This window comes from Plecotus auritus, assembly GCF_963455305.1.
Source record: "Plecotus auritus genome assembly, chromosome: 3".
In the NCBI taxonomy this organism is placed as follows: domain Eukaryota; kingdom Metazoa; phylum Chordata; class Mammalia; order Chiroptera; family Vespertilionidae; genus Plecotus; species Plecotus auritus.
This window is the reverse complement of record NC_137772.1, coordinates 109,107,545-109,135,332: the sequence shown is the minus strand read 5'-3', so window position 1 is coordinate 109,135,332 and position 27,788 is coordinate 109,107,545. Positions and strand designations below refer to the sequence as shown.

The 27,788-nt window shown below is 36.5% G+C and overlaps 1 protein-coding gene across 7 annotated transcripts in view; it reads left to right on the top strand.

Annotated features, from left to right (window-relative positions):
• The first annotated feature begins 9,244 nt into the window (after positions 1-9,244).
• UFM1 (ubiquitin fold modifier 1) overlaps positions 9,245-27,788 on the top strand; it is a 243,939-nt gene continuing 225,395 nt past the window's right edge. For 2 of the 7 annotated variants that reach the window (XM_080659411.1, XM_080659415.1), the window contains exons 1-5: positions 9,245-9,352; positions 9,425-9,481; positions 13,602-13,659; positions 16,935-16,974; positions 19,187-19,219. In XM_080659411.1, coding sequence (XP_080515537.1) covers positions 9,351-9,352; positions 9,425-9,481; positions 13,602-13,659; positions 16,935-16,974; positions 19,187-19,219 — 190 coding nt within the window. In that variant the 5' untranslated portion in view covers positions 9,245-9,350. Of the gene's footprint in view, positions 9,353-9,424; positions 9,482-13,601; positions 13,660-16,934; positions 16,975-19,186; positions 19,220-19,747; positions 20,748-22,418; positions 22,607-23,451; positions 26,239-27,788 lie in introns of those variants that run through there. The other 5 variants (XR_013960092.1, XM_080659413.1, XM_080659416.1 and 2 more) reach the window with 5 other exon arrangements.

Sequence of the window (27,788 nt, the reverse complement as noted above, 5' to 3'; positions counted from 1 at the left end):
TTTTAAAGTTGTATGGTTTGTCTCTCTTGGAATGCAAAAAGACTCTGAATAGCAGCAGCAATTTTTAGAAAGAAGACCAAAGTTGGAGGGATCATGATACCATATATCAAGTTATATTAAAAAGCCACTGTAATCAAAATAACCTAGTACTGACACAAGAATGGTCATATAGATCAATGGAACAGAACAGAGAACCCAGAAATTGAACCAATCCGTTATGCTCAATTCATATTTGACAAAGGACGCAAGAGCATACAATGGAGTCAAGACAGTGGCTCAGTGGATAGAGAGTCAGCTGGTGGGCTGAAGGGTCCCATGTTTGATTCCAGTCAAGGACACATGCCCGGGTTGCGGGCTTGATCCCCAGCAGGGGGCATGCAGGAGTCAGCTGAACAATGGTTCTCTCTCATCATTGATGTTTCTATCTCTCTCTCCCTCTTTCTTCCTCTCTGAAATTAATAAAAATATATTTTAAAAAGACAGTCTATTTAATAAGTGGTGTTGGGAAAATTGGACAGGTACATGCAAAAAAAAAAAAAAAATGAAACTAGACCACAAGCTTACACCACACACAAGAATAAACTCAAAATGGATAAAAGACCTAACTGTAATTTGTGAAACCATAAAAATTTCTAGAATAAATCATAGGCAGCTAAATCTCAGGCATCTCTCACAGGAATGTTTGCCGATTATCAGAGCACAGCTTCTCTGAGTCTGTATATTCTTCTGAATCCTGCCCTACTACACTAACTATTGGGTCCAAGTCCCTCTGCCAGGGGCTGGACCTTCTTGGACATCAGGTAGTAGACAGAGAATCCATGAGAAGTTATGCGTGTATAAGAATGAGTCTTGATATTAGGAGCCAGTGGCCATTGCTAATAAGAAGCCATCAGGTAAAGCAGTTCTTCACAATAGTCCCATACAGGCAGCCATACACAAGCTGGTTAACAACTCATCTTTCCCACAAAGCAGCAGCAGCCTCTGTATCTACAGCTATTATCTGAGTAGCCATGTGCTACCTCTAGACCTACCGCCTCACATAGCAGTGGCACCTGAGCCCTCTAACCTCAGTAGTCTCAGTAGCCTCTCCCACCTCTTTCCCTAGCCTCTCTCCCCAGCACACTGGCTTCACATGGTAGTTATATCTGAGCTCTCCAGCCTCTCATAGTAGCTGCATCCTCTGCTTACTGCAGCCAGTAAGCAGCCAGTAAGCAGTAGGTCAGTAACCTACTTTACTATTATTTAGAAAAAGAGGCTTCCTGCCCCTTTGTTAACATCATATTTTGGGTTATAGAAGGGCACAGTGTACTGTGAGATTGCTGTGGTCTTGAATCTGTGTATAGTCCTTGGACACCCTGATTAAGATTCCCATGCTCAGAGTGGCTTTGGCCATCTGACATACTGTAGATAGGGCCGGGAGCTCGAAAGTCAACCTCTGCATGTCAAATGGGGAGCATATGAAGGACCCATGGACTCTATCCCTTCCTCTGATATCGCTTTATAATTTTTGAGACATTAATGGACACCTGCCAACCACTTAAACTTGGCTGCCATCTTATGTGTGTATTTCTTCTTTCTCCTTCACTATCCCTTCCCAGATGCACTCTCCACCACAAGAGCCAAACTAAAGTAGCCATGGGCCAGTCCTAAAGCGCCACCAAGGCAACTGCCACATAAAAAATTTCCCATGCAAGGATAAGCTGATAGTCAGACCGCATTAGAAAGCGAATAGGCTCCCTGCCAGCCAGAAGAGAAAGTCCGACCAAAGACAAAATGACTGCTTGGGTCCCTGCCCAGCTCTGAATATCAAAGAGGCAATTCCTCCCTCCAGTCCGACTCTCAGATGTCCTTATGTGAGTAAGAGCCCTTACAGAGGTGCCTGGGATTAAATTCCTAAGGCAAGAAGGCTGCATCACAAGGCTCTACCTCAAATGTCATTAAACTCTGACCCGTCCACGGAATGCACATAAGGGCTGGTCACCCAGCACTCTGGGTCAATCTAAGGAATGCTAGTGGTTCACTTTCTTGATTATTGGAAGAGTTATTGGTTGCAAATGATACTGTAGGAATATGAAAGGCATAAGGCATTGTTATGCATTTTTGAAGGACATAGGAAGAAGGTTCGAAGGCTAATCTGAAAGTATAAGAATTGTGAAGGTTGTGTAAGTGATGGGAAGGAGAAGATAAATATTGGAAGAAAGTTTAGATGAAGCAAATTGGGGAAGGTGGTACTTCAGACCCCTTCCCAGCATACCTCAGTAAAATTTGCATATATATGCAAATGAGCACTAGCCAAAAAAGAGTGATATTTGGGAGTAAATTTAAGCTTAAAAAGGGGAAATTTTAAAATGTCTTCTACTACTATTTACAGAGTAACCCAAAAGTTTTTATTCAAGCATTAAATCTCACCATTAATGAGACACCATAAATAAAAAAGTGTTGCCTTTACCTGAGGTGTGCCTTGCAAGATCAACTAGTATGTTTCTCTCCCAGTTGTTTTTCTAGGAGGCAACAAAGTTGATTGCTCTGTTTTAAAAAAAGTAAAAATCTTTAAAGTAACATTTTAATGTTTGGGAGTAAAGAGAATAAGGATTGAGGTTCAGAAAAAGTAAAAGGTTAAGCCAGTGAATAGGAGATTACAACCCAAAGAAATTTAAAGTCCTAATCTTGGCTAGAAATGGATTTCACCATTTTCCATTTGAGTCCTTCATTATTGGCAGACCAGGAAAACCAGGATGAAGAAGATAAATCCTTTGATAACAAGGGCATATATCAGAATAAGACTGGAGCTGTCTGTACTCTCCCCAGAGCTCTGGGTACTGGCTGAACTCTCTGAGTCCTCAGCCTAGAGTCACCTCCTTTTACATTCCCCTAGGAAATTCAATGGGTACTTCAAAACATTAAAACCATCTCAGGCACTTTTAATCACAGATAAGAGGGCCTGAGGGCATTAGAAAAATATTCTTAACATTAGGCACACTGCAGAGAGCAAACGCGGGTATGTGCCACTCCCCAGGAGAGGGAGAGTTAGAAGGGCAGCTTGGCGTTAGCTCAGGCCCCTGATATCACAGTGGTGAGTACAGTTAAGTCCACCCAACCCTAATCTGTGACCATACACAGTGAGGCAATTTCTCACTCTTGCGGGTGAGAGTTCCCTGCACCCTTAGCTAGAAGGGGGGATTCCCCCACTGGCAAAGGGAGAGTCACAAAGGATGCTGGGCATGCTTTTATGTGTTTTCTTACAGATGGGAAGTGCATTGTCCACATTGTGTAATGACAGCCCCCTAGGATGATCCTTAAGAACTGGAATAATTTTGATCCACAAACACTGAAGAAAAAGCACCAGATTTACTTTTGTATCCAGGCTTGGCTCCAGCATCACCTAGTGAATTGGGAAAGCTGGCCCCCATAGGGGAGTCTAAAGGATGGGAAATGGTCCGAAGTCCCCTATGTCCAGGCTTTCTTTGCCCTAAGGTCAAACAAGATTTATGTAGGGGCTATAAAATCTACCCCTCACTCCTGGCAATAGTAACCCAGAATCCATTGGGGGAAAAGGTGGAGGCCACGCCCCCACCCAGGGCTGGGCCAACCTCCGCTGCCCAAGGGGTATATATCCTCTGATAGGGCAGGCAGATGGAGAGTCTGCTCATTCTTTAGTACAGATCCTCTTCTCACTCCGGGACATGAGACAAATTAAGATTGATTTGGGAAAGTTCTCAGAAGACCCTGACACATATATTGAGGTCTTCCAAAGCCTAATTCAAATGTTTGATCTCTCATATAATTTGATCTCCCTATCAGCCACTAAAAAGCAAGCTGCATTAGAAAAAGCAAGAGAATCTGACAATGAATATTTTATTACTTATGTTCGGGGAGTAGAGGACTCTGAGTGAAGGAGAGGGAATTTCTTAATAGGACAGGAGGCAGTCCCTCCCATAGATCCTCAATGGAACCCTGAAACTGAGAGGTGGAAGATAAAGCTGCCAGTTCTGTATTATAGAAGGCCTCAGATGTAGTAAAACAAAGCCTGTTAACTACTCTAAACTAACCACCATTAATCAAGGGGCTGACAAAAACTCCTTAGTGTTTTGTTGTGTTTTTTTTTAGCGAGGCTCAGGGAGGCATTGGTTAAGCACACCAACATGACCCCAGGTACAGAAGAGGGACAACTAAATTTAAAAGACAAATTTATCACTCAGATGGCCCCAGACATCAGGATAAAGTTAAAAATAATTGGCTATTAGTCCTGAAAGTACCTTAGAGAACCTCCTGAAAGTTGCCACCTCTGTGTTCTATAATAAAGACCAGGAGGAGGAAGAGAGGAAAAACAAGAGAGACCAGACCATGGCTACAGAAATAAAGAAGATCATAGTAGCCATATTCTGGGAAGCTACTAAGAGCTGGCAGGCAGACATCCCCTGGGGGGTCCCAGACTGCAATAGGGCACAGGCCAGGCTGAGGGACCCTCCAGTGCACAAATTTTGTGCACCAGGCCTCTAGTATAAAAATAAAAAGCTTCTTCCCAGCAAAATAAATCAACAAAATAAAAAGACAGCCTACTCTATAGGAGAACATATTGCCAATGATACATCTGATAAGGGGTTAATATCTAAAATATACAAAGAACTCATACAACTTAACAATGTTTAGGTATGTTTAGATTCACAAACAATTCCATTGTGTTTCAACTGACTACAGTATACAGTACAGTAGCATGCTGTACAGTTTTATAGCCTAGGAGCATTGGTCTATAACATATAGCCTAGGTGTGCAGTAGGCTTTACTATCTAGGCTTCTGTAGGCATATTCTATGTTTACTTGGCAAAATTGCTTAATGATGATTTCTCAAAACATATCCAATCATTAACTGATGCATTAGTCTACTAATATATGGTTTTATCATGTAGAAGCAATGCTTAGTTTGATTAATTATAAAACTATTTATCATTTACAATGAATAACTAGTTGCCATGTAGCATCATAATTTCAAAGAAAGAATGTCAGAGCAATTTGTGTACATGTTCTACCATAGTTGAATTTTATCTGATGCTGTATAACCCTAAAATCAAGGCTAGAAATATTTAATACACTTCTAATTTTTTATTATTTTTATATGTTACTATACCATATTTTAAAATATGTTTGAATTGAACAAAAACTAATTTAGTTTGATAAATGAATAAACATTCATGCAATGTTGCAAACAGAATCTCTTGCTTGCACAGATGTTTAGATATGCTTCCTAAGCCTGCTTCCATCTCTAAAATATTCTAATTCTCATGCTGTAGTCTTTTAATATGATCATTATTTAAGTGTTCATATGGTGATGAACTTTGTCCACTTTAAATCATATCAGCTCCATTAGCCACACATGGGACCCGTTTACTCCCTTTTAGCAGAATGGTTCATCTTTAAAACTGGCAAAGTTTTTTTTTTTTTGTTTTTTTTTGTTTTTTTTAGTTTTTTTTTTAGTTGAAGCTATGGTGTAATTAAAATACATCTTGCTTGCTCCTTTGGAAATACTAAATATTTCTTACATGAAAGTGGCAACAAAGTTCCCCCCAAAATAAATCCATTTGTAAATGGTATGAATGCATGACTGAAGAAAACAGTGCACAAAAATCATTTTCAATTTGAAGTCTATTGAAGTGCATAAAATACATTTTCCAATAACTTGTTATAAGACTATAAAAATGGCCTAAAATATGAATGGCTTAAAATTTTTTGACATTTATAAATACATTTACTAGGTTTGGGGGGGCAGGCAGGGACTTGGTGAACTGAAGACATGTTTGTTGTGGAGACAGTGTACTAACCGCAGGGAACAACATTTCACTGACAAACTAAATTGGCATTATAGAGCGAGGACCCTGGCCATGAGTTAATGATAGTAGAGTAGGAAGATCATGATTTCATCTCTTCACATTGACACCAAAGCCAAAACTACATAAAGAACAGCTATATCCAAGCAGAAAAGATTTTTTAGAACTACGAATATAAAGAAAAAGCTACTTTGAGATGGTCAGAGATTCAGTCTAGTCAGGACCCACCCTATCCCCCACTCCCTGTGTGGTGACCCACAAAGGGAAGGGATAGCACAACCACAGAGAACCCCTTCAAAGAGTGTGGGACCTGCACCAGGAAGAAAAGCTCCAATAACATGCCTTTGGAAACCAGTGGGCTTATGCGGGGAAAACCAAAGGGCTGTAGGAATCCAAGGTTGTATTCTTTTTAAATCTCAGAGCAGAGGCAACAATTTTAAAAGCACCTAGGTCATACATGAGGGTGATACATTGACTAATTTTAGGGCATATGCTGGAGGGATAGGGATCTGTCGAAACTTTCTTCAGTCAGAGATGCTGGAGGGTGCCATTTCCCCCCATCTTTAACCTAGCTGGTCTTACACTGGCAGGCTCCATTTCTGACACTCTTTATTAGCCTTGCTAATACTGTTCACCACACCCCGGAGTTTCCCTAAGAAAAACACCAAAGTGGCACCACTTGAAAGTGGTTACTGCACTGCCACACCTGGTGAGCAACCTCAGTCAGCACCAGTACACAGCGCTGTGTCTGAAATAGTCCAGACTGAGTCTTGCCACACACAAATGTACAGCCATACTAAAAGCCTGCCCTGAACACCAGCAGCACTTGAATCCAGGCCTCACGATCAATCAGGTCCAGTGTGTCATAGCATTTGTGGCCCAACCACAACAAGAGGCCACACTAGTCCACACAAGGAACACCTCTGGAGCATCAGACTCTGTTGATTTTGATTATTCCATGCCTAGGCCTCACAGGACACCTTCTAAATATTGCCACTATTTTACAACCAGGAGATATAGCTGACCTAAATAATATTTAGAAACAAACAAACAGGTAAAATGAGGAGACAGAAGAATATGTTCCAAGATATATATATTTTGTTTTTTGGTTCTGGGGATGTTAAATGAGATTAAGTTAAATGAGATCTGGGTGCAGGGATGTGTGACCTGACGTTGCCACTATTCTGTGCCCTCGAAATTCATTTGGTGAGTGGTAGAGTGAGAGGATATGTATCCTTAGAAATAGAAACTGTAAGTATGTACTCTAAACTCTTCATTGTTATTTGACACCAGGTAAACACATTTCTTCTTATTGCTATTGTAAAATATTTTAGTCACACCAACTAATCCCATTGTTTCAGCTATTAATATTATAACTGCTGATCCCCAAATCTATCAATCAACATATGCTTCCATCTCTTTCTATATATGGCAAGATTTATAGCTAAGACAAGGACTGTCATGAGAATGTTGGAGTCTTACTTTCCTACAGTCAGAATCTTCTTTCTTTTCATGGGGAGATGTGATGATAGAAGAGCAATATACTGCAAAATTATGGCAAAGATGAAATTCCCATAACTCTTAAATATGCATAACATGATATTCATTAAAGAAAATTGTGGGGAAGCACAGAACTTGGTTGGAAATCTCCGAAATGTCAGGAGGTTACTGGAGGACCTTGCTGAAGGCAGCAGACCCTGCCTTGACTTTTCCAAACAAGTCTGAGCCCCCAGGTGTTTTACTGGAATCTTTATGTTTAGTCTTTAGACGTCCTTGCTTAAAGGACACTGCAGATGCATGTCTTCTCAAGGATACTTACCCTGCTGGTAGTATCTAGAAGTTAATTTTAGTTCAAGCTGTTGTTACAATAAAAGCCTAAGGAGGCAGGTGAATGAGGCTGTTTGGTTTTTCAAGCCAAGCAGTCCCTTAGCCCTCTCATGTGTCAGAGTAATCATTCATCCATGCTCAGGGTCTGCCAGTCAGCCCTGGCAGTAAATTTGATCTACACACACACACACACACACACACACACACAGAGAATGTAATATTATTCAGTCATAAAAAATATTATCCATTTGCAACAACATGGAGGAACCGTGAGGGATTTATACTGAGTGAAATAAGTCAGAGAGAAAGACAAATAGTGTATGATTCATTTATATGTGGAATCTAAAAAATAAAACAAGGTTGTAGATATTAATATCAGATTAATATTTGGGGGAATGGGTGAAGAAATTCAAAGGGTACAAACTTTCAGTTATAAAATAATTAAGTCATGGGGATGGATGTAATGTAAAAAAAAATCTCACATAATATTCTAAAGATTAACTAGATTCCCTCATTATTTTAATGCCTATCTGTATCCAATATTTCTTAAAAAGAGCATTGCAGACATTGTGATAGGGACGTTTATTTTTTAAACACAGATGCTGAGATTTGTAATAATATTTAGAGGAAATATGTCTTCTTCCCACACTATACAAAAACTTCTGACAGATCCTAGAGGGTTGGCAGCTACCTTTCCTATTAATCCTGACATCTCTTGCTTTTAGCCTCAGTGCTTGGAACATGGAAAGAATTAAAAATGTGTTGTTAAACTGAATAAATGTGGCAAATGACCAGCAACCTAGTGCCCTGGTTTAAATCTTCCCAGCTAGACTTCAAGTTGCTGAGTGCAGGATCTTGTCTTTCTCACCTACTTACTCTCTTACCTGTGCAAATTAAATTGACATTAGTATTGCAGAGTAAAGTGTGAAGGAAAACAATATGAAAAATCTAAATGATTTAACAGGATCGAGTTGCTGGAAAGGCAAAAGGACACTAATACCAGTGATTTTCATCTCATGGCCCACATAAATTACTAAAATTCTGTGGCACACCAAAAAATGTATTTTTTTTTTGCCAATTTGATTTTTTTTTAAAAAAAAGTGTAATTTGACTCATTCACATCTGAAGGCTACTGTTGTGTTGGCCTTGACAATCTAAGGGAAAAGAGGTCAGTGCCCCTAAGTAGCCAGGTATTTATTACATGTTTTAAAATTCTTACAGCACACCAACACGGGTATCACTGCTAAAACTAAAGTCGGGTGAGAATCTTCTTCAACTTTTCAGCTCCCAGGGCATCTGCGCAACTTCTGAGAGCCCCCAGCCCCGCCGGGCACCTCGCCGCCCAGAGTGTACACATACTTCCCCCAAAAGGCCCGCTGGGACCAAAAGTCCTACTCCCGTTTGTGATGCCTGACAGAAATACGACAGCAAGGAAAAGCATTTGTAAAAATATTAATTTCATATAATCCACACGTTCTTTTCAGATATGTAAATGCTAAATCAGTAGGTATTTGTAATTAGGAGTCTCCGCCTAGATGAGCATCCGATGCCGATTTTTCAGGCAGTGCCTTGGACAACAGCAACTTTGGAGGTCCCCAGTTGCCAGCGCCAGGGACCTAAGTGTGGAGGAGCCCTACGGAAACCGCGGCGGAAGTGGGACTACTAAAGGAAGTTGGCGTCTTAGTCCAGGCCTGCTTCACCATGTATGTTTTTACCTTCAACTTCCCCATCCTGATGCCACTGCCCGCCCTTAACTCTCTTCCGCTCTTTCTCAGGTCCAAGGTTTCCTTTAAGATCACGCTGACGTCGGACCCGCGGCTGCCCTACAAAGTGTGAGTAGCTCCCCCGCGGTGGCTGAGTAGATCCGGGCTGGATGGAGCTCGGCATCCCATCCCAGCAGCCCACGTCCTTTCCTTTCCCTCTCTGCGCCGCTACCCGCACCCTTCCAGGAGCCTTCCGCTTCCCACCTGTAAATGAGAGGAGGCATCCCGGACCGCTCCTCTTAAGTGTCAGTTTGCCCCAGCTCCAGGGTGCAGGGATGTGTGACCGGAACCTTGCTGCTCGGAACTGACTTGGTGGTGGTGGCGGCTGGGGAGGACTGCACAGGGCTCTGGTGATTACTGGAATCCTTCAACAGTCCCTGTCTGCTCAAGATTAGAAAGGCCTTTCACGACTTTGACCAGCTGTTAGAGGAAGTAAGAGAAGACATCTCAATCCAGATTCCGAAATTACTTAAACGTTTATTCCTTTCAGGCTTCTGATTCTTATTGTGTATAAGGGACACACGACTTGGACATCACAAAGTACTGAGCCTTAAATCATATCCTAATGATGTTGGGGTTTAGAAAAGAGTGATTAGTAGAAATGGGAAATACAGAAATAGGGCAATTTATTCATGTGGGGCCTTTGGTTATCCTTTAGCAGTTAGCATGGGTCTAATCTGGACCTTCTAACCCGGATACTTCAGACCTTTATATGATTGCAGGTAAGCATTATTGCGGTCATTGCAGCTGGAAGCCGTATAAAATACAGCAAAGAACAGGTCTTCAATAGAATTTTATATATAATAAATGTTTATTAGTTAATAAGTAATTATTGTCGTGGCCCACCTAATTGAACTATAACAGCTGTTATCAGTCTCATTTAGCTCTCTGGGACCCATGTAATCTCCTAGCCTTTCTCTTTCTCGATTGCTTTATCTCCAAATGAATCTCTTTGCCTAATCTTAAGTAATTACTCCACCTATAAAATGTCATTTTTAAACGCTCTTATGGTTAACCACATTGCCTTCTTACATCTGATTTACTCTAATATTTATTCTTTAAAATGTTTCTTTTCATTCATTGATGAGACTTCATTTTAAATTTTCCCTCTTCCCCCTACCTTACCCAACTTCTTATCCAGCTTAAAGTCACTGACTTGCAAACACCCTCAACTCTGGTTACCCCTCACCCCCAAACTCCAGTATATTTCACTCCAAGCACTTGGTGAAACACCAATTCTAAACTTTTCTATATAGACCTGAATGTTCCTGGAAAAAATTACACAATTAGACTGATGAGTTTGACATAAAATTAATAACTATGCTCAATAGTAGCCAACACTCTGCTACATTTTCCAAGTTTGCATATTTTCCTCTTTATTCTCTGAAAGGATTTTTTAAAATGTATTTTCACACTTCCTACAATTTCTTTCCTCGTTTCTTTCAAGCCATCAGAGGAAAATTCTCTCCTTTTTCCATCACATCTATAAAGCTATCACTATATGTGTAAACCTGTTATTTCTGTCTGCAATCCTGTTGCAGTAGAAACCATCAGCATGACTTTACTTATGAAAAGCCAGTTGTACCACTTGGGCTCTGCATCTTACTTGTTTCAGTCTTCTCAAGATTAAGCAGAGAGTCTAAATATCACTCTCTCTTCATCTTTGATTTCTCTCTTTATACTGGATTATTCTCATAAATATATAAATAGGCTTTAAAAAAGAAATTCTGAGAAGGATGGAGAGAGAAAGAGGACAGGGCAGGACAGCATCAATATCTGTAAGAGTGGCTGGAACATTGTACCAGTTCAATTATTATGGGTGACTGGATGAATTTAATAAGCATACCTATTGTTTAGTGTGTGTAGTTGTGTTTGTGTGTATAAAGTATGCATAATATATGTATCTGTGTATGTAAAGGTAGTTATCCTGTTTTCTATTCAAAGTAAATAGTAACTAGTATTAGTAAAAGCAACTCTTTAAGATTTGTGGGAAAACATTCTTTAACTTATAAACATACTTTGATAGAAAAACTTCCTTTTGAGTTTCTAACATGACTAATAGTTGAATTCTATGAAGGATGTTTCAGTTCTAAATTTATTCTGGGCAATATCAGAGTTTTCAGTGTTTTTGTTTGTTGATACAGTCACTGTTGGTGTCATTACTAAGTTACAGAAATGTTGAAATCAAACATTCTCTTTTAAATAAAGGATGAATTAAAAACAACATTTGCCTCTTTTAGTCTGATTCCAGTCTTTCCAGACTTACTTCCCACCTCTTCTCCCCTCTTACTACCACCATCATTTAACAAAGCATCAGCCACCCTATTCCTAAATTGAAAAGCAAGTCTTTTTAACTCTCCCTACTTTTTACACATATTCTTTTCTTTGACGGCAATGCAGTCCACTTCCTGACAAACAATACTCTTTAAAAATAAAATTTACCTCTGCAGATTTCTATAATTGTCTAGGGAATTCATCTCGTCCTTCTTTCATTTCCTATAGAAATTTTATTTTTATTCTTTATGACAGCACTTAAGTTGTGTCATAGTTCTCTTTATATGAAATACACGTTTTTAAAAAACAGATTTACCTTTGATTTATTTTTAAAATTCACTTTAATATACACAATAGTGCACCCCTCCCTCCCCTTTTTTCAAAACACCAGTATAACATATAACTGCCGTTTTACAAAATGATGCTACTGGCAAACACAAATTCAAATCTAGATAAAGTCTGGCATCACAGTAACTCTGAGTTCCTCTGTAATTTTCTGCCACATAGAACATACATTAAAAAGTATTTTCTGTTTTATTGCATTGTCTTTGCATAGTCCCAGCTACATAAGTGGAAGTTTATTTTAATGAATATCGATATGAAATCTAGTTACAAAGACGTTTCCAATCTCCATTTAAAAAGGGAATCGAAACCCTAAGATTTTAGAACTTGTCCTTTTGAGGATGAATCTCAGGACCTAAACTATGAATGTAATGCAAAAATACTTGCAGTTCTGTTCCTTACTTTGTAAACTATCATATTGCCAACTTACTAGATAATTTTTAAACAATGCCTACCCTTTAGAATTTTTTTCTTTCCTCCTCCCCCGCCCCCCAGAAAAGTAAAGAAAGGTAAAAACAATAACTATTTTCACTTTTTAGTTGGATTTTAGAGGAGTTGGGGCAGCCAAACTCTATTCACACATACTGAAGTCATTATAATGCACTGTGTCAGATATAATGATTTTTCTATTCAATTTGTACACTAAGAAATGGTATTTACATGTGAAAATGTTACATAATGGAAGTTGGTATTAAAACATTAAAGAATAATATAGTGGTTACAGATAGAGAAGTTTCAAAGGGAAATGTTAGCTTGTAAGTCTCTTTTTCCTGCTGTGAAAAAGAATCTGTTTTTCTGTCTTTAATGATTGTAACTCATTTAACCTTAAGAATATTATATTTTTATTTTTTTTGTTACCTTCTATGCTTTTAAGTGTTTTTTAAGGGTATAATATCAGTTTTTTTAAAGTATTTAAATTTGAACATTCACAGATCACTTATCAGCAATCTGTAATACACTTGACATTGTACAGGTCAGTAACAAAATCATGCATCACTCTCCAAATGTTATTTCAGATTGTATTAAGCCCTTGATCTGAGGAGGTATAAGAGTTTCATGGGAAATGACTTTACATTTTGCCATAGTAAACATACTCATTTTCATCAACTTGGTCTACACTTTTAGACTTGATTATGAAAAGTGCATAGAAAGGATTATGAAAACATTTATGATCTGGTTATGCTTCCCAGGTAGCCTTTTCTTGTAATGAAAATGAATTCCTGCATTAAGTAAAAATGTGTGTGGACTGAATACTAAGGAGAGATTCAACATTTTGAAATCCATCTCTGGAAACAAGCAGCATCTCATATCCTAGACCTATTTGTATCAAAGTATTAAAAATGTATAAATCTTCTCCTATATAGGTGTTGATATTCAAGTACAGCTATGGGCGGAATCTAATTTAAGCCTAATTGTTTGTTGTTGTTGTTTTTAGAGTTCATGATGCAGTATGCAATAAAAATCTTTAGACTCAAAAGACAGATTTGTTTAGGTCTGCTAAAATTGCTGATATGAGGAACAAAGAATTTTAAAAAACAGCTTTAAAAAAAATTATTTTTAATTTTTCTTTCAGACTCAGTGTTCCTGAAAGTACACCTTTCACAGCAGTCTTAAAGTTTGCAGCAGAAGAAGTAAGTGTAAAAATTGGAACAACCTGTATAGAATACAGATTGACAGTGTATGTCAAAAATCTTTATTTTGCATGCACTTTTAACCCACCACTTCCCTGTGGGTTTATTACTAGGTTAATGCTATCAAAAAGTTAAGCTTTATTTATATAAGTAGAATGAAAGTTAAGACTTACTGACAGATAAAAGAAGAATGAGTTTAAATTGACATATCCAATGCAGCCATTGAGAATAATAAGAAAAAATTTTATTAAAATTGAAAAGATTCAATTATATGTAAAAATTTTTAAGCAGCAACATATCACTCTAGTGTGTATATTCATTCTTACTACTTTTTATTCTAGAATTATAATTTTTAAAATATGTCATTTTTCAAAATTTTTGTCTATGGGACTGTCAGTAAAAGTTGTTTTTAAAAGTGTCTAGTTTTTTAAGAAATATTTTGGTTTTCTGTTTTTTGAGAAAAATTTCCATTCAAAATTATCATTAGAGAAATCTATAAAGCAACTCTTTGGACATGCCATGGGGAAGAGTAGCTTGGGTAGAAATGGCACCCAAATATGACTCGGAGACTTAAGATTCCTATTGTAAATGTGTCATTCACTATCTGTTTGACATAGGCAAGCTTCTCAGTTTCTCTTCCTCTAATTTCTTAATCTGTAAAAGGAAGTATGTGAAGTTAAAAGTGCTATACTGGTACAGAGTAATTCAAATCTAAATTTTGGTTCAGAATCTTCAGAAAAAATTTATAATTATGGAAAATAATTTTAGTTAAATAAGAAACCAGCTTAACCTATAATCCTTATTTAAAGTGATTAATGGAAAATAAACAACTCATCAGCACTCACAGCTCCTCATACTATTGTCAGGGACCACTAACATCATTTATCACTCATTCAGAATTAAACTGAAAAATGGTAGTACATGTTTTATAGTCAGATTTTATCTATTCTTCATGTAGAAAGAATAAGTTAAAAGAAAAGGAAAATAAATCTGAATATAGCATCATCATTATTTTTTGCTGTACAGATAACTTGTAAGAAATATACCTGGCCTGGGACATAGCAGATTCCACAGATTCTAATTTAATAATTTACAATAATTTATTTTACTATAAATTTGCAATGATTTATTTATTATAACAAATAATAATATTTAATTATTTTATTATTACTTATAGAATATAATTATTTATAATAATGACATTTATTTTTATATTTTGTAATTGTTTTATAATGTGTTTTAGGGCAAAGATATTGATGTCATCCTGGTCGTTTAGTGTGAGGATAAGAACATCCTAACAAACATGCAGTGGAAAATTAATAACTTCACCCAACCACATGTATTGGTTAAAGTTTTAATATAGCTTATAATTATTGTGAATCACGGGTCTTATATATTTAGAAAAGTTATGACTTTCAATTAACAGTGAGAAGGCCTTTCACAAGATGACATTTTAGAATGTTTCAATAGGAACAAGACTTGACTTGACAAACCAGAATCTGTGGATTTAAATCCCTAGTAAAGTTCTTTTAATAAAAACAAAAAAGTTCCCTCTACATGACTGGGTTAATTTAAGTAGTGAGTTGTCCAAGCCTGAGAAGAGCCTCTTCACATTGTAAGTTATAAAACTTATGAAATCAGGAAGTAAATAAATGAAAACTGAGAAATATAAAATACACTTTGCATCCATGAGGAAACTTGTCAGTAATTTGGGACGAAAGTAGTAGTTAATATATTTTACTTTACTAGTGATGCTTCCCCAAATTTTAGCTTTCCTGTTGCTTCTACATTCTGGAAAAAGGAAAAGTGGTATCAGCTGTTTGCTTTTGATTTTTATAAGTTCATAAAATATGTTGCCATTATATGGATGTGACTAAGAAACCTGTTTTATCTTAACATGAATATAATCTAAGAATAAGACACACTCAGTAAGGTAATGAGAAACTTTGTAATATTCAGGTTTTGGAAATCTGACATATCCTATAATTAATTTGGGCATTTGATCAAAGTTTTACTAAGTAGTACAACCTCTTAGTAATTTTTGAAGTTATTTTAAATTAGGTTTATTTAAAATTCTTAAATCTGTAAAAGGACATTTACAACTAAGAATGTACCGTATAGACAGTACAATTTTTTATTAGGTACATAATTGTTTTATGCATAATTCCATTCTTATTTTAAAATGGGATTCTTCCGTTTATAAGTTAAAATAAGCTTTCCGTTGTTTTCCTCAATTATGCATATGTGACCATTATTAATACCTAGAACAGTGTTTCCCAGATTATTTTTCCTAAAGAACTAGGACCACCAAAAAGAAAAAGAAAACAATTCCATGAAAAACTGGGATCAGTGGCCAAAAAGTATGGGAAATACTTCATTCACTATTTTCTTCTTGGAGTTAAAGTATATTTTAACTTAGAGTTAAAGTATTAGCAGCATACTTGAAAATTTTGAAAAGAATATCAATATAACATAGTGTTTTCCAAACTTACTTGGTTACAACAAACTCAACTATAATATCTACAAAACTTGTCCATAGCATAGAAGGACATAGTAAATACTTGTTGGAAAAATTAATGAATTATGAAGACAACTGCTGGTCTTTAGAGCATTGAGAAGAATTCTAACTTTGGCTACAAGTTTCTTACCACATTTCATTGATTTAGATCAGTGGAGTCTTATATCACTGTTAGCCATGTGGCAATCACATAATTATCTTGATATCACCTGCAATACTTGAACTTAGTTATTATTTTTTGGTGGTATAATTAGAGTATTGCCATTGTGTGAGATTTAAGTCAGCAAAACATGAAAGGAGAATTTGAAGAAGGACTATAAGCCTTGGTTGGCCTCCCATTAAACACAATAGAGCATTTATTTGAACTTACTATTTCTACAAAGAAATTTTAGGAATATTCTAAGCAATCGTTTTGCTTTTATTTTTGCTTATGAAAGAAAGCAACATGTCTAAGTCTGAAAGAGTAAACATTGATTGAGTCATAGATTCATTGACAGTGAATTTTTGTTTTGTTTTGTTTTTGCAGTGAGTAAAATAAGGTTCATGATATTCTAAATAGAATGAAATGTAGTATTTAGAGGGCAATAATGTTTTAAACAAATAAAGCAAATTACAGTAGCCCTTTATTTTATGATGTGACTTAATCCTGAAAGAAAAGTCACATTTTAGAATTATCTGTAAACTATTCTTGTTAAACTAACCATCTTTTATAGAGTATGTGTGTGTATAAAAATTGTTTTCTTTTTCTCCCCTTTAGTTTAAAGTTTCTGCAGCCACAAGTGCAATTATTACCAATGGTAAGAATTCATTTAAAAATTATGTATTACCTTACAACTATAGAAATTATTTAAAAGAAGTCAAATTAATTAATTTAACTTGAATGCAAAAATCCCAAATTTGATATCAACATGAATGAAATACATAATTATAAATACTAAGTCAAGGTTATTGTTTATAGCTAGCTCTTTTCAGATTCTTTATGCTTTTTGGTATAGGATAGCATTTTGTAATATCTTATATCCTGATCACTTCTTGCCAGATTATTACTGAAAATAACTTTATTTACCAAGGTGTTTTTTTCAAAATAAGCTTATTGATAAACTAGAGGCCCGGTGCACAGAATTCGTGCATGGAGGTGGGGGGTGTTCCCTCAGCCCAGCCTGCACCCTCTCCAATTGGGGACCCCTTGGGGGATTTCCGACTGCCGGTTGGACATCCCTCTCACAATCTGGGACCGCTGACTCCTAACTGCTCACCTGCCTGCCTGCTCGATCGCCCCTAATTGCCTCTGCCTGCCAGCCTGATCACCCCTAACTGCCCTCCCCTGCCGGCCTGGTTACCCCTAACTGCCTCTACTTGCCTGCCTGATCGCCTCTAACTGTCCTCCCCTACCAGCTTGATCTCGCCCCGAACTGCCCTCCTCCACTGGCCAATTTGGTTCTGATTGGTCGGTTTCTATGCCAGACAGCATCAAAAGCTCTGTCTCCTAGGCAGCCATTGGTTCTTCACAGCACCCACATTTGGTTCTGATTGGTTGGTTCCTATGCCAGTCAGCGTCTCTGGGCCTATCAACGGGGCCTGATCAGAAAGGTGGGGCTGATCAGCAGCCCCGATGGAGGCTTGAAGAGAAATGGAGGTTCAGCTGCTGGCCAGACTCGGAGAGAAAGAGAGAGGCAAATGCTGATCAAAAGCTGCCTCAGAGGCAACGGATCAGTCTCTGCTTCTCTCTTCAGGCCTCTCTGGCCCTGATTTGCAGCCCCCTCAGCAGTCAGTGCTGGGGCACCGCTCCTGACTGCAGGACTGACTTACAGTTGGTCGAGCCTCGGTCGTTACTGTTCGTTAGGACCCAGGGTTTTTATATATTAGGTTGTATTTAAAATTTAGGTAGTTAAGCAGGAATGTACCATTGCTGTACCTTGTAGTTGCTTTCCTGATGAAATCTATTTTTTATATGCTTGCAATGATGAGGATTTTGTCCAATTAGATATATAATTTAAATTCTGAATATCTTAAAACACTACTAATAATTAAGTTTGATGAAACTAGTTCTATGAGAAAATACTGATATAAGATGAGGAGTAAAGATGGCAGTGAGGGCTTAACTATTTTTCAGGAATACACCATAATATTTGAAGGTGCTAGTGAGTCCTTTTCTGTGCCATTAGGATAGGCTATGAAAATGGGTTTAACGGACAGTAGTGTGATTTAGTTTAGATATGACAAAATTTCTCATTCTAAAACATTCTGTATTCTCTTACATTGAAGTGTTTCTCCAGTTAGAAGAAAGCTAACCTACTTTCTACAAAGTTTTAGATTCATAGGTGCTTTGTAAAAAAGTGTCAGTGGAACTTGAATTAGATGAGTTTATGGGCTCTTGTGGCCTTAAGATTTGTAAGCCTCAGAGCAATAACTAAGTGATTAATGACATACCTGAGGTGTATTTTTCACTTTGTATAGCATAACAGAATAAGAAAAAATTATGTTTGTAGACCTTATCAGGATCATTGCATTGACAGATCCTCTTGGTTAATCTAGCACTGTGTGTGAATGCACAATAGTAATAGATTTCAATAGATAATTTATCTGAAAAGATTGTCATTCATGCTTTTGGATTTAAATTGTTTGGCTTGCCCAGCAGGCTTGGCTCAGTGGTTGAGCTTCCACCTATGAATCAGGAGGTCACAGTTCGATTCCCTGGTCAGGGCAAATGCCCGAGTTGTAGGCTTGATCCCCAGTAGGGGGCATGCAAGAGGCAGCCGATCAATGATTCTCATCATTATTGTTTCTCTCTCTCTCTCTCTCTCTCTCTCTCTCTCTCTCTCTCTCTCTCTCTCTCCCTCCCTCCCTCCCTCCCTTCCTCTCTGCAATAAATAAAAAAATATATATTTTTTTAAAATTGTTTGGCTTTTGCCTATATACACAGCAGCAGTATTTTGGCCAGTCTCTTATTACTATTGAACCATTTTAGCTTTAGAAATAATTTAGATGATTTTATCATTTATTTTCTAGATGGAATAGGAATAAATCCTGCACAGACTGCTGGTAAGTATCTATCTAAAATTCATGGAGATGTGGGTGGAACTATATATGTCAGTTGATTGGAGTGGATATGATTTTACCAGGATCATAGAAGTTCTTTTAGGGATTATATGCCAGTCTTCACCTATGGATCTGCATAATAATTTGTTTCATTATGTGTATTAGTTATGCTTTTGACTAAGGGAAACACTGACTAATAAGCATTAAAGATATTAACACTCATAACAAAAATTCTAAAGGTAAGATTGTACTCTTATTGGAATAATGGTTTTGACCTACCTCATAAGGTGGTTGTGAGATAGTACATGTAAAGTGCTTAAAAGATTGCCTTATCCATAGTGAGCATTCAATAAGTGCTATTATTTTAAAGAGGTATGGTCATTTAAATTTCAGAGGGCTTAGTCCACATTCAGAGGTTCAAATTTAACATTATACAGTGCTATATATTGGTGTCCTAACAAGAAAGCAGGGTCATCTTTATTATTGTTATTGTTGTTATTATTATTATTATTATTTATTTACTTATTTTAGAGAGGAAGGGAGAGGAAGAGAGAAACATCAGTGATGAGAGAATCATTGATCGGCTGCCTCCTGCACGCCCCCCACCAGGGATTGAGCCCTTAACCGTAATCAAACCTGGGACCCCTCAGTCCACACATCGATGCTCTATTCTCTGAGCCAAACTGGCTAGAGTAAGCAGGGTCATCTTCAACTTTTTAACAGGCAGTTTTATATATTTTTTAAAATGTACCCCTTTTTTGGCTTATGTAATCTAATTATAGTCTTTTGAAGTTAAGCATGCTATAATATAATGAACCTCAATCTTGAGTAGTATTTATGTTTAAATTATATTCTAAAGTACTTCTGTCTTATAACAAATTTACATTGTTCTTGTAGATCTTGGGATTGAAATTTGGCCATGTAAAAATGAAGAAGGATTTAAAATTGTAATTGTAATTTTTTAAAATTTAAATCAGTTGTTGTAGGTATATTATAAATCTTATTAAGTTGAAAAGGTTATTCATTGAAAATCATGAGGTATTATATAGCATAAATGCCTTTAAATTTAGGTTTAAAGGTTTTGTTTTCTTAGAAATGTTCAATTTATGTTAATTTGAATTATTGCTTATTGTAATATGTTACCAGTTGTATTCCTTTAAAAGATGAAAGGTGTATTTTATGGGACACAAAGTAAATCTCATCATTTAATTGAACCACAATAGGTCAGGGTTTCTAAACGTTTGTCACTTGTGGTAATTTAGATTCATTATTTTTTCTGTCCTTAGGTATTTTATTGTGTACTAAAGCAAGTATTGATGGTTAAATTGATCTACATTGTGGTTTGCTGAGTGTATTAGGTAGCATTTTTGTGGCTAATATTCATACTTTAAATTTCAAACATATGGTTAGGTCCTAAAGATGTGAGTGGAATAGCAACAAGGCTTTAAAAGCATGAAATTAGTTTCTGATTATGTTTGTGTTTTTGTACCTACTTACTTTATTATTTTTTAATAAATCTTTATTCAGATTATTACATTTGTTTCTCCTTTTTCCCCTCATAGCTCCCCTCCACCTGGTTCCCACCCCACCTTCTGCCCTTACCTCCCCCCCACTGTCCTCATCCATAGGTGTATGATTTTTGTCCAGTCTCTTCCTGAACCCCCCCATACCACTTTCCCTCTGAGAATTATCAGTCCACTCCCTTTCTATGCCCCTGATTCTATTATATTCACCAGATTATTCTGTTCCTCAGGTTTTTAATTCACTTGATGTTTAGGTTCACTTGTTGATAGATATGTATTTGTTGTTCATAATTTTTCTCTTTACTTTTTTCGTCTTCCTCTTCTTTAAGAATACCTTTCAGCATTTCATATAATACTGGTTTGGTGGTGATGAACTCCTTTAGCTTTTTCTTATCTGTGAAGCTCTTTATCTGCCCTTCAATTCTGAATGATAGCTTTGCTGGGTAGAGTAATCTTGGTTGTAGGTTCCTGCTATTCATCACTTTGAAAATTTCTTGCCACTCCCGTCTGACCTGCATAGTTTCTGTTGAGAAATCAGCTGACAATCGTATGGGTGCTCCCTTGTAGGTAATTAACTGTTTTTCTCTTGCTGCTTTTAAGATTCTCTCTTTGTCTTTTGCTCTTGGGATTTTAATTATGATGTGTCTTGGTGTGGTCCTATTTGGGTTCCTTTTGTTTGGGGTTCTGTGCGCTTCCTGGACTTGTAAGTCTATTTCTTTCACCAGGTGGGGGAGTTTTCAGTCATTATTTCTTCAAATAGGTTTTCAGTATCTTGCTCTCTATCTTCTTCTGGCACCCCCACAATTCTGATGTTGGTACACTTGAAGTTGTCCCAGAGGCTTCTTACACTATCTTCAACTTTTTGGATTTTTTTTTTTTTTTTTTTTTGCTTTTTCGGTTGAGTGTTTTTTGCTTCTTTGTATTTCAATTCTTTGACTTGATTCTTGTGTTCCTCTAGTCTGTTGTTGGGTCTCTGTATAATATTTTTTATTTCAGTCAGTGTATGTTTAATTTCCAGTTGGTCCTTTTTCATATCTTCGAGGGTCTCGTTATATTTATCAGCCTTTTCTAGGATATTCTTGAAAAGCCTTATAACTGTGGTTTTGAATTCTATATCCAGTCGTTTGTTTTCCTCCATTTCTTTCGTTTGTGATCTGTTTCTTTGACGCCGCATTTTCACTGCTTCCCTGAGTTGGTAGGGTAGATTTGTGTGCTAGGTTTTTTATATGGCCCAGTGGGTCAGCCTCCCCAGTTAACCTGAGGTGGACACTATTGGTGCACCCCTTTGTGGACTGTGTGTACAGCCTTGTTGTAGTTAAGTCTTGATTGTTGTTGGTATCACTGGGAGGAATTGACCTGCAGGCCAGTTGGCTGTAAGGATCAGCTGTGTCTACGCTGGGAGAAGTTCGGTGCTGGAGACAGCCTTATAGGATTAGACTTGCCAAATTGCAATAGCCTCTGTGCTCAGCTTGGATGGGGTGGAGTCTGAGGGCGGGGCAGACAGCCTAGGCTTCTAGTCAGCCTTGCCCTTGTGTGCGCGTGTACCTACTTACTTTACAGTGCTTTTTTATTTTTTGTTTGTTTTTTACAATACTTTGTTTATTGTATATAATAATTGTTGGAATGTTATGATAACCTGTTTTTTAACACCTAACTTTATGTTTTGTTTGTTTGTGTAGGAAATGTTTTCCTAAAGCATGGTTCAGAACTGCGAATTATTCCTAGAGATCGTGTTGGAAGTTGTTAATATCATCTACTTAAAGATAGAATTACCTTTCAAAATAAATATTGGGTATTGCTGTTGTAAAACTGACATCAGGCATTTAAAATACTATGAAAACACCAATAATTGATGAAATAATGAAAGGTAACTCACTGTCCCTTCTTGTTGTTCTCACTCTTCATGTGAAGAGAGAATGCTTATGCATTGAGGGTATCATTTTTACAGAATATCTTAGTCTTTCATTGCTACCTCACAGCACACACTGCTGGTTCATTTGGGGTAAATGGATTATCCAGCTGTGTTTTATTACTGGAGGATAATTCTTTCTGAGAACATTTGGAAGATTAAATTTATTGAATTTTTTTATTTGTCTTTAAGGTAAAATTTTAAAAGGCTTATGGATTATACAGGCCAGGTTACTTCAAGGATCTGATTTGTAGACTCAAAAATAGTTGAGCCCTAACCAATTTGGCTCAGTGGATAGAGCGTTGGCCTGCTGACTGAAAGGTCCCAGGTTTGATTCTCGTCAAGGGCATGTACCTTGGTTGCGGGCACATCTCCAATAGGAGGTGTGCAGGAGGCAGTTGATCGATGTTTCTCTCTCATCGATGTTTCTAACTCTCTATCCCTCTCTCTTCCTCTCTGTAAAAAATCAATAAAATATATATTTTTAAAAATAGTTGAATTCTTAATCATATACTGTTTATCATAAAGGGTATAGACATATCAATTAATACTTAAATGTCTTAACTTTTTACATGTAGGTATTTTTTTAAGTTTCAAGCTTCATGTGTTTATATAAATTTTAATTTAATATCAGAGAGCCAAAATTCCAAAATTTGAATTTTTTTACTTAGCCCCTATGTGTAAAATTGATAGCCCTCACCAAAGAGTTTTAACTATGATTCTGCAGAATCCAATTCTTGTAATGTTAAGAATTGAAAATAAAGTAGAAGCATCCTTTGCTGAGTAATGCATTCCTTTATCAGTCTCTTTTAATACAGACTTTAAAACAGGAATTTTCAAGAAACATTGTCTTTCTGGGGATATTTGGAAACCACATTGAGGAAGAGACTATTGTAAAGAAGATCTGAAATTCACAACAAAGGTCAAAACGCTAGTGGAAATAATGATTAATTATACTCACTGAAGGCCCAACATTTAAGGAAGTGTTAAGATTAATCAAGTGAATAAGAAGCCAAGAAAGGGAAGATGGGTAAGCCCAGGTAGCAAAAGAACAGTGAAGGGGAACAGAAAGCTGTCGCAAAGTGTCGTCAGAAAAGCCAGCTGGATAGGCAAAAATGCAGAGGCTGTGCTGTGTTGGGAGAACAGAAGGGGATACTAGAGATTGTCATAAGTAGCAGAAGGCAATTGGAAAAAGCAAATTATAGGCCTTTTAACATACAGATTTGAAAATTCCCTTTATGAGAATCTAAAGAATGATATACATAAGGAATGTTTTTATTTTCCCTTACAGCAGAAATCAATATCTATTCAAATCTTTAAAAATGAAATGAAGGCTCATAGTGATTCAGAACCAATGCTCAATTTGCTGTATTTTAGATGGTGAGCTCTCTGGAGCAGTCCTTGTGTTTGCCTTGCTCTTTCTAGACCTGGAAATGTAGTAGGCTTTCAATAAATACTTGGTGAATTATTCATAAATAAAATATCTCTAAGACCCTCGTTTCATTGGGAGAAAAACATAAGGAAATGTAACAGAATCAGTATCTGAAGGGTGACATTGGTAGTTAAGTTTAAGAAATTAACCAGATACTATTTATATATCTAATAAATGAACAGTGTGATTCTCATTTATAAAAGGGAAAAAATATTTTCTGAAGCAGAGAAGTATACTTCTGATGTTTGAGAAAGTATTTATTTTCATAAAATTTGATGCTTAAATATCCCCTGCTCCTTAACAATATTAAGCCTCAATTAACCAGAAATTTATGAATACCCATTCCCTGAATTTTTTGTTTAATTTAGATCCCATCCTTTGTTTCTAGCACAAAGTCTGCCTGCTGTATTACATAAATAAGTTTATGACATCCCCTACTGTAAAGTAATTTGTTTAATATTTTTGGGTTTTGAAAATTTTATTGTAAGTTCTTAAAAACATTTTCTTAATTAGACATTTTGTTATTAAATATAATCAGTAAGTTCTTTGTGCAGCATGTTTTGAAGTATTTTGTTTAAATGCATTATTGGCACATAATAGTTCATGAAAACAATTTGTTATACCATAAAGCATATTTTCTATTTTTATTTTATTAGTAGAAAATTTTAAGTGTATTTTTATTGATTTCAGAGAGGAAGGAAAAGGGAGAGAGAGAAACATCAAAGATGAGAGAGAATCATCGATTGGCTGCATCCTGCACACCTCCTACTTGGGATCTAGGCCACAACCCAGAAATGGAACCATGGACCTCCTGGTTCATAGGTTGACGCTCAACCACTGAGCCACACTGGCCAGGCTAAAGCTTTTAATTAGCACACCTATTAAGCCAGTGCATAAGGAATGAAGAAAAACAATAGACAAAAGTGATTAATGGCCATAGGTCATAGAATGAGCATATATTTCCAAATACCAGTCCTATGTTTGGGAGGAGCAAGGGGAGAGGTTATAGTAATTGTTTAGGCTAGTTGGTCCCAAGCCTGGGTGATTATGAAAGGAACTTAGGGAATTAAAAATACAGATTTATGGAAACTACCCCTAAAGTTCTGATTCAAAAATCCATTCTGGTGAGCTCTTCCCTGTAGCTGGGTAAACTTTTTTACTTTATGGGTGAACAAAATGAAGTCTAAGGAGTCAAAGAAAATAACTAGAATATGTTGTAGAATCTTGGAAAGTACACATTCCAATTCTTGGTTGTCTAGTAGCTAAGTGCGAAGATGCTACTTAACAGTCTGTTTTACTAACTGATAGTGAAGCCTCCTTTTAAAATGCTTCAGGGTTAACACTTATTAGATATTTTGTTTTTAAAAATTAGTTATTTGAAAGAAAAGTCAATGGGAAGAAACAGTCCTGTTTAAGCCTCCCTTTCCCCAAATTAAGATTAAAAATACATCTTTTACCTAAGAACCTTGAAATATTTGTGACTTGGCAGCATTAATATACTTTAATGGAGCAATTCTAAGTTAAATAATTTAATGTTCCCAAATCTATTTATAAAACTGAAAATTATATATATAAATTATACAGTATATGTGCTAGAGGCCCAGTGCACGACATTCGTGCACTGGGGGGTGGGGGGGGGGCAGGGTCCCTCAGCCTAGCCTGCACCCTTTAGCAGTCCAGGAGCCCTCAGGGGATGTCTGACTGATGGCTTGAGCGAGCCTAAGCCATCAGTTGGACATCCTTAGCTCTGCAGCGGAGGCGGGAGAGGCTCCCGCTACCACCACTGCATTTGCCAGCCATCAGCCCAGCTTGTGGCTGGGCAGCGCTCTCCCTGTGGGAGCCCGCTGACCACCAGGGAGCAGCTCCTGCGTTGAGCATCTGCCCCCTGGTGGTCAGTGCATGTCATAGCATGGTTGATTTGCATATTACCCTTTTATTATATAGGATGTATTTGAGCATATATATGTGGTTTATGTATGTATATAATTTATGTATATAATTCATAAATATACATAAAGTAGAAGCATCCTTTGCTGAGTAATGCATTCCTTTATCAGTCTCTTTTAATACAGACTTTAAAACAGGAATTTTGTGTATGAAGTTTTGTTTAGATATGAATTGTATATGCAATTCATCCAAAATAAATGTATTGAACATCTATGTGTCCAGTATTTTGATACTTTTACTTATTTTTCACAGTAATTCCACATTTTTATCCCCATTTTACAGAAGGAAAAAGAGGCTTTAAGAGATTGAAATTTGAAATCTGATTCTTTAAAGTCTTCATACCAGGAGACTTTTTCAGTATCATTTTTTACAACATACTAGCTCTGTATTGAATAATACATTTAAAAATATAAAAAAATATATAAAGCTTAAATTCACATTTCAGAGTACTGAATATATGTGGAATGATCTTGAATATTCTTAATACACGGTATAAATATGATAAAATTATAAGAAATTAAGTAAAAACCAGTCAAATGAAGATAATTATGATTCTAGCCTTACTCCGTAGGGTGGCATAATGGAAATAGGACTATGACCCTATATTTATCAGCCCCATCAGACAATTGGATTTTTGATCATGTATCTTGCTGATGTAACTACAAAGATTAGTCCCCCAGTAACCTGTTTTTCCAACCATACTACCTATAAGCCCCTGTAATACAGAAATTCTAGAACTGCTCTCTGAGAGTTAATGCTGGAGATTGATAAATTATTTAAACCAGGCTATTTAATTAAACTATTAATTGAAATATTTTCAAAAGGCTCAGTCTATCCAGTCTGTTATCTTCATCCTCCAAATTGCCTAAGCCAGATATTTGGAACTCATTTCTTTCCTTGTTCTAATCATAGCAAATGATTCACAAAATTATATTGATTTACTTTACAAAAATATATATCAACTGTAATTTAAACCCTCATCTTCTGGTATGTGCTATTATCAAAGCCTCTAGTCTGTTTCTTCTTTTGCACTATTGTAATGAGCATGGAAATATGAATATGTAGTTTAACTGGTTGACATCCTACTGAACAAAAGTCTATACTTTTCATGACATGAAGACCTTCATGAATTGGTCTTTGTTCAGAGTCATTTGTTATCACTACTCTTAAATTTGCCTTTCCAATTCATACTGCAGCTACCCCCAATCAAGAAATAGTTTCTCAATGTGCCATGTTCTTATGTCTTCATGACTTTACTTTCTCCATTCCTCTTCCTGGGAACCTAACACTCATTCTTCAAGTTGAAAAGCCATTGGGCCTTTCTTCTCAAGAAGTTGAGTATTCAGCTATCTAAGTAACAGTTGTATTTTGTACATTCCTTCATTATAGCAATTGTTAAATATAGAATCATAATGTTTATCTCTGATTTAAACTATGAATTTTATAAAAGCATTAAAATTTCCAAACTGTTTTGCCCAAAGTAGATAGTAAGTACTTTATAACTAAAAGACTTCTTAAAAGAATGAAATATTTGGAAGTTGCAACTATTTGTGACTCAAATGTAATAACTTCTTTAGCCACAATATTTGATTATCCAATATACTCATATTCCTCGCCATTTCTTATAGCAGGTAATTTAATCTGTCTCAGAAATGAATTAATCACTTTTAAAATTCAAAGCATTTTCCCATTTTTTTTAACAAATATATGAATTATTAGCTATATCATGGATTGCTAAATACTGGACATGAATTATGAATA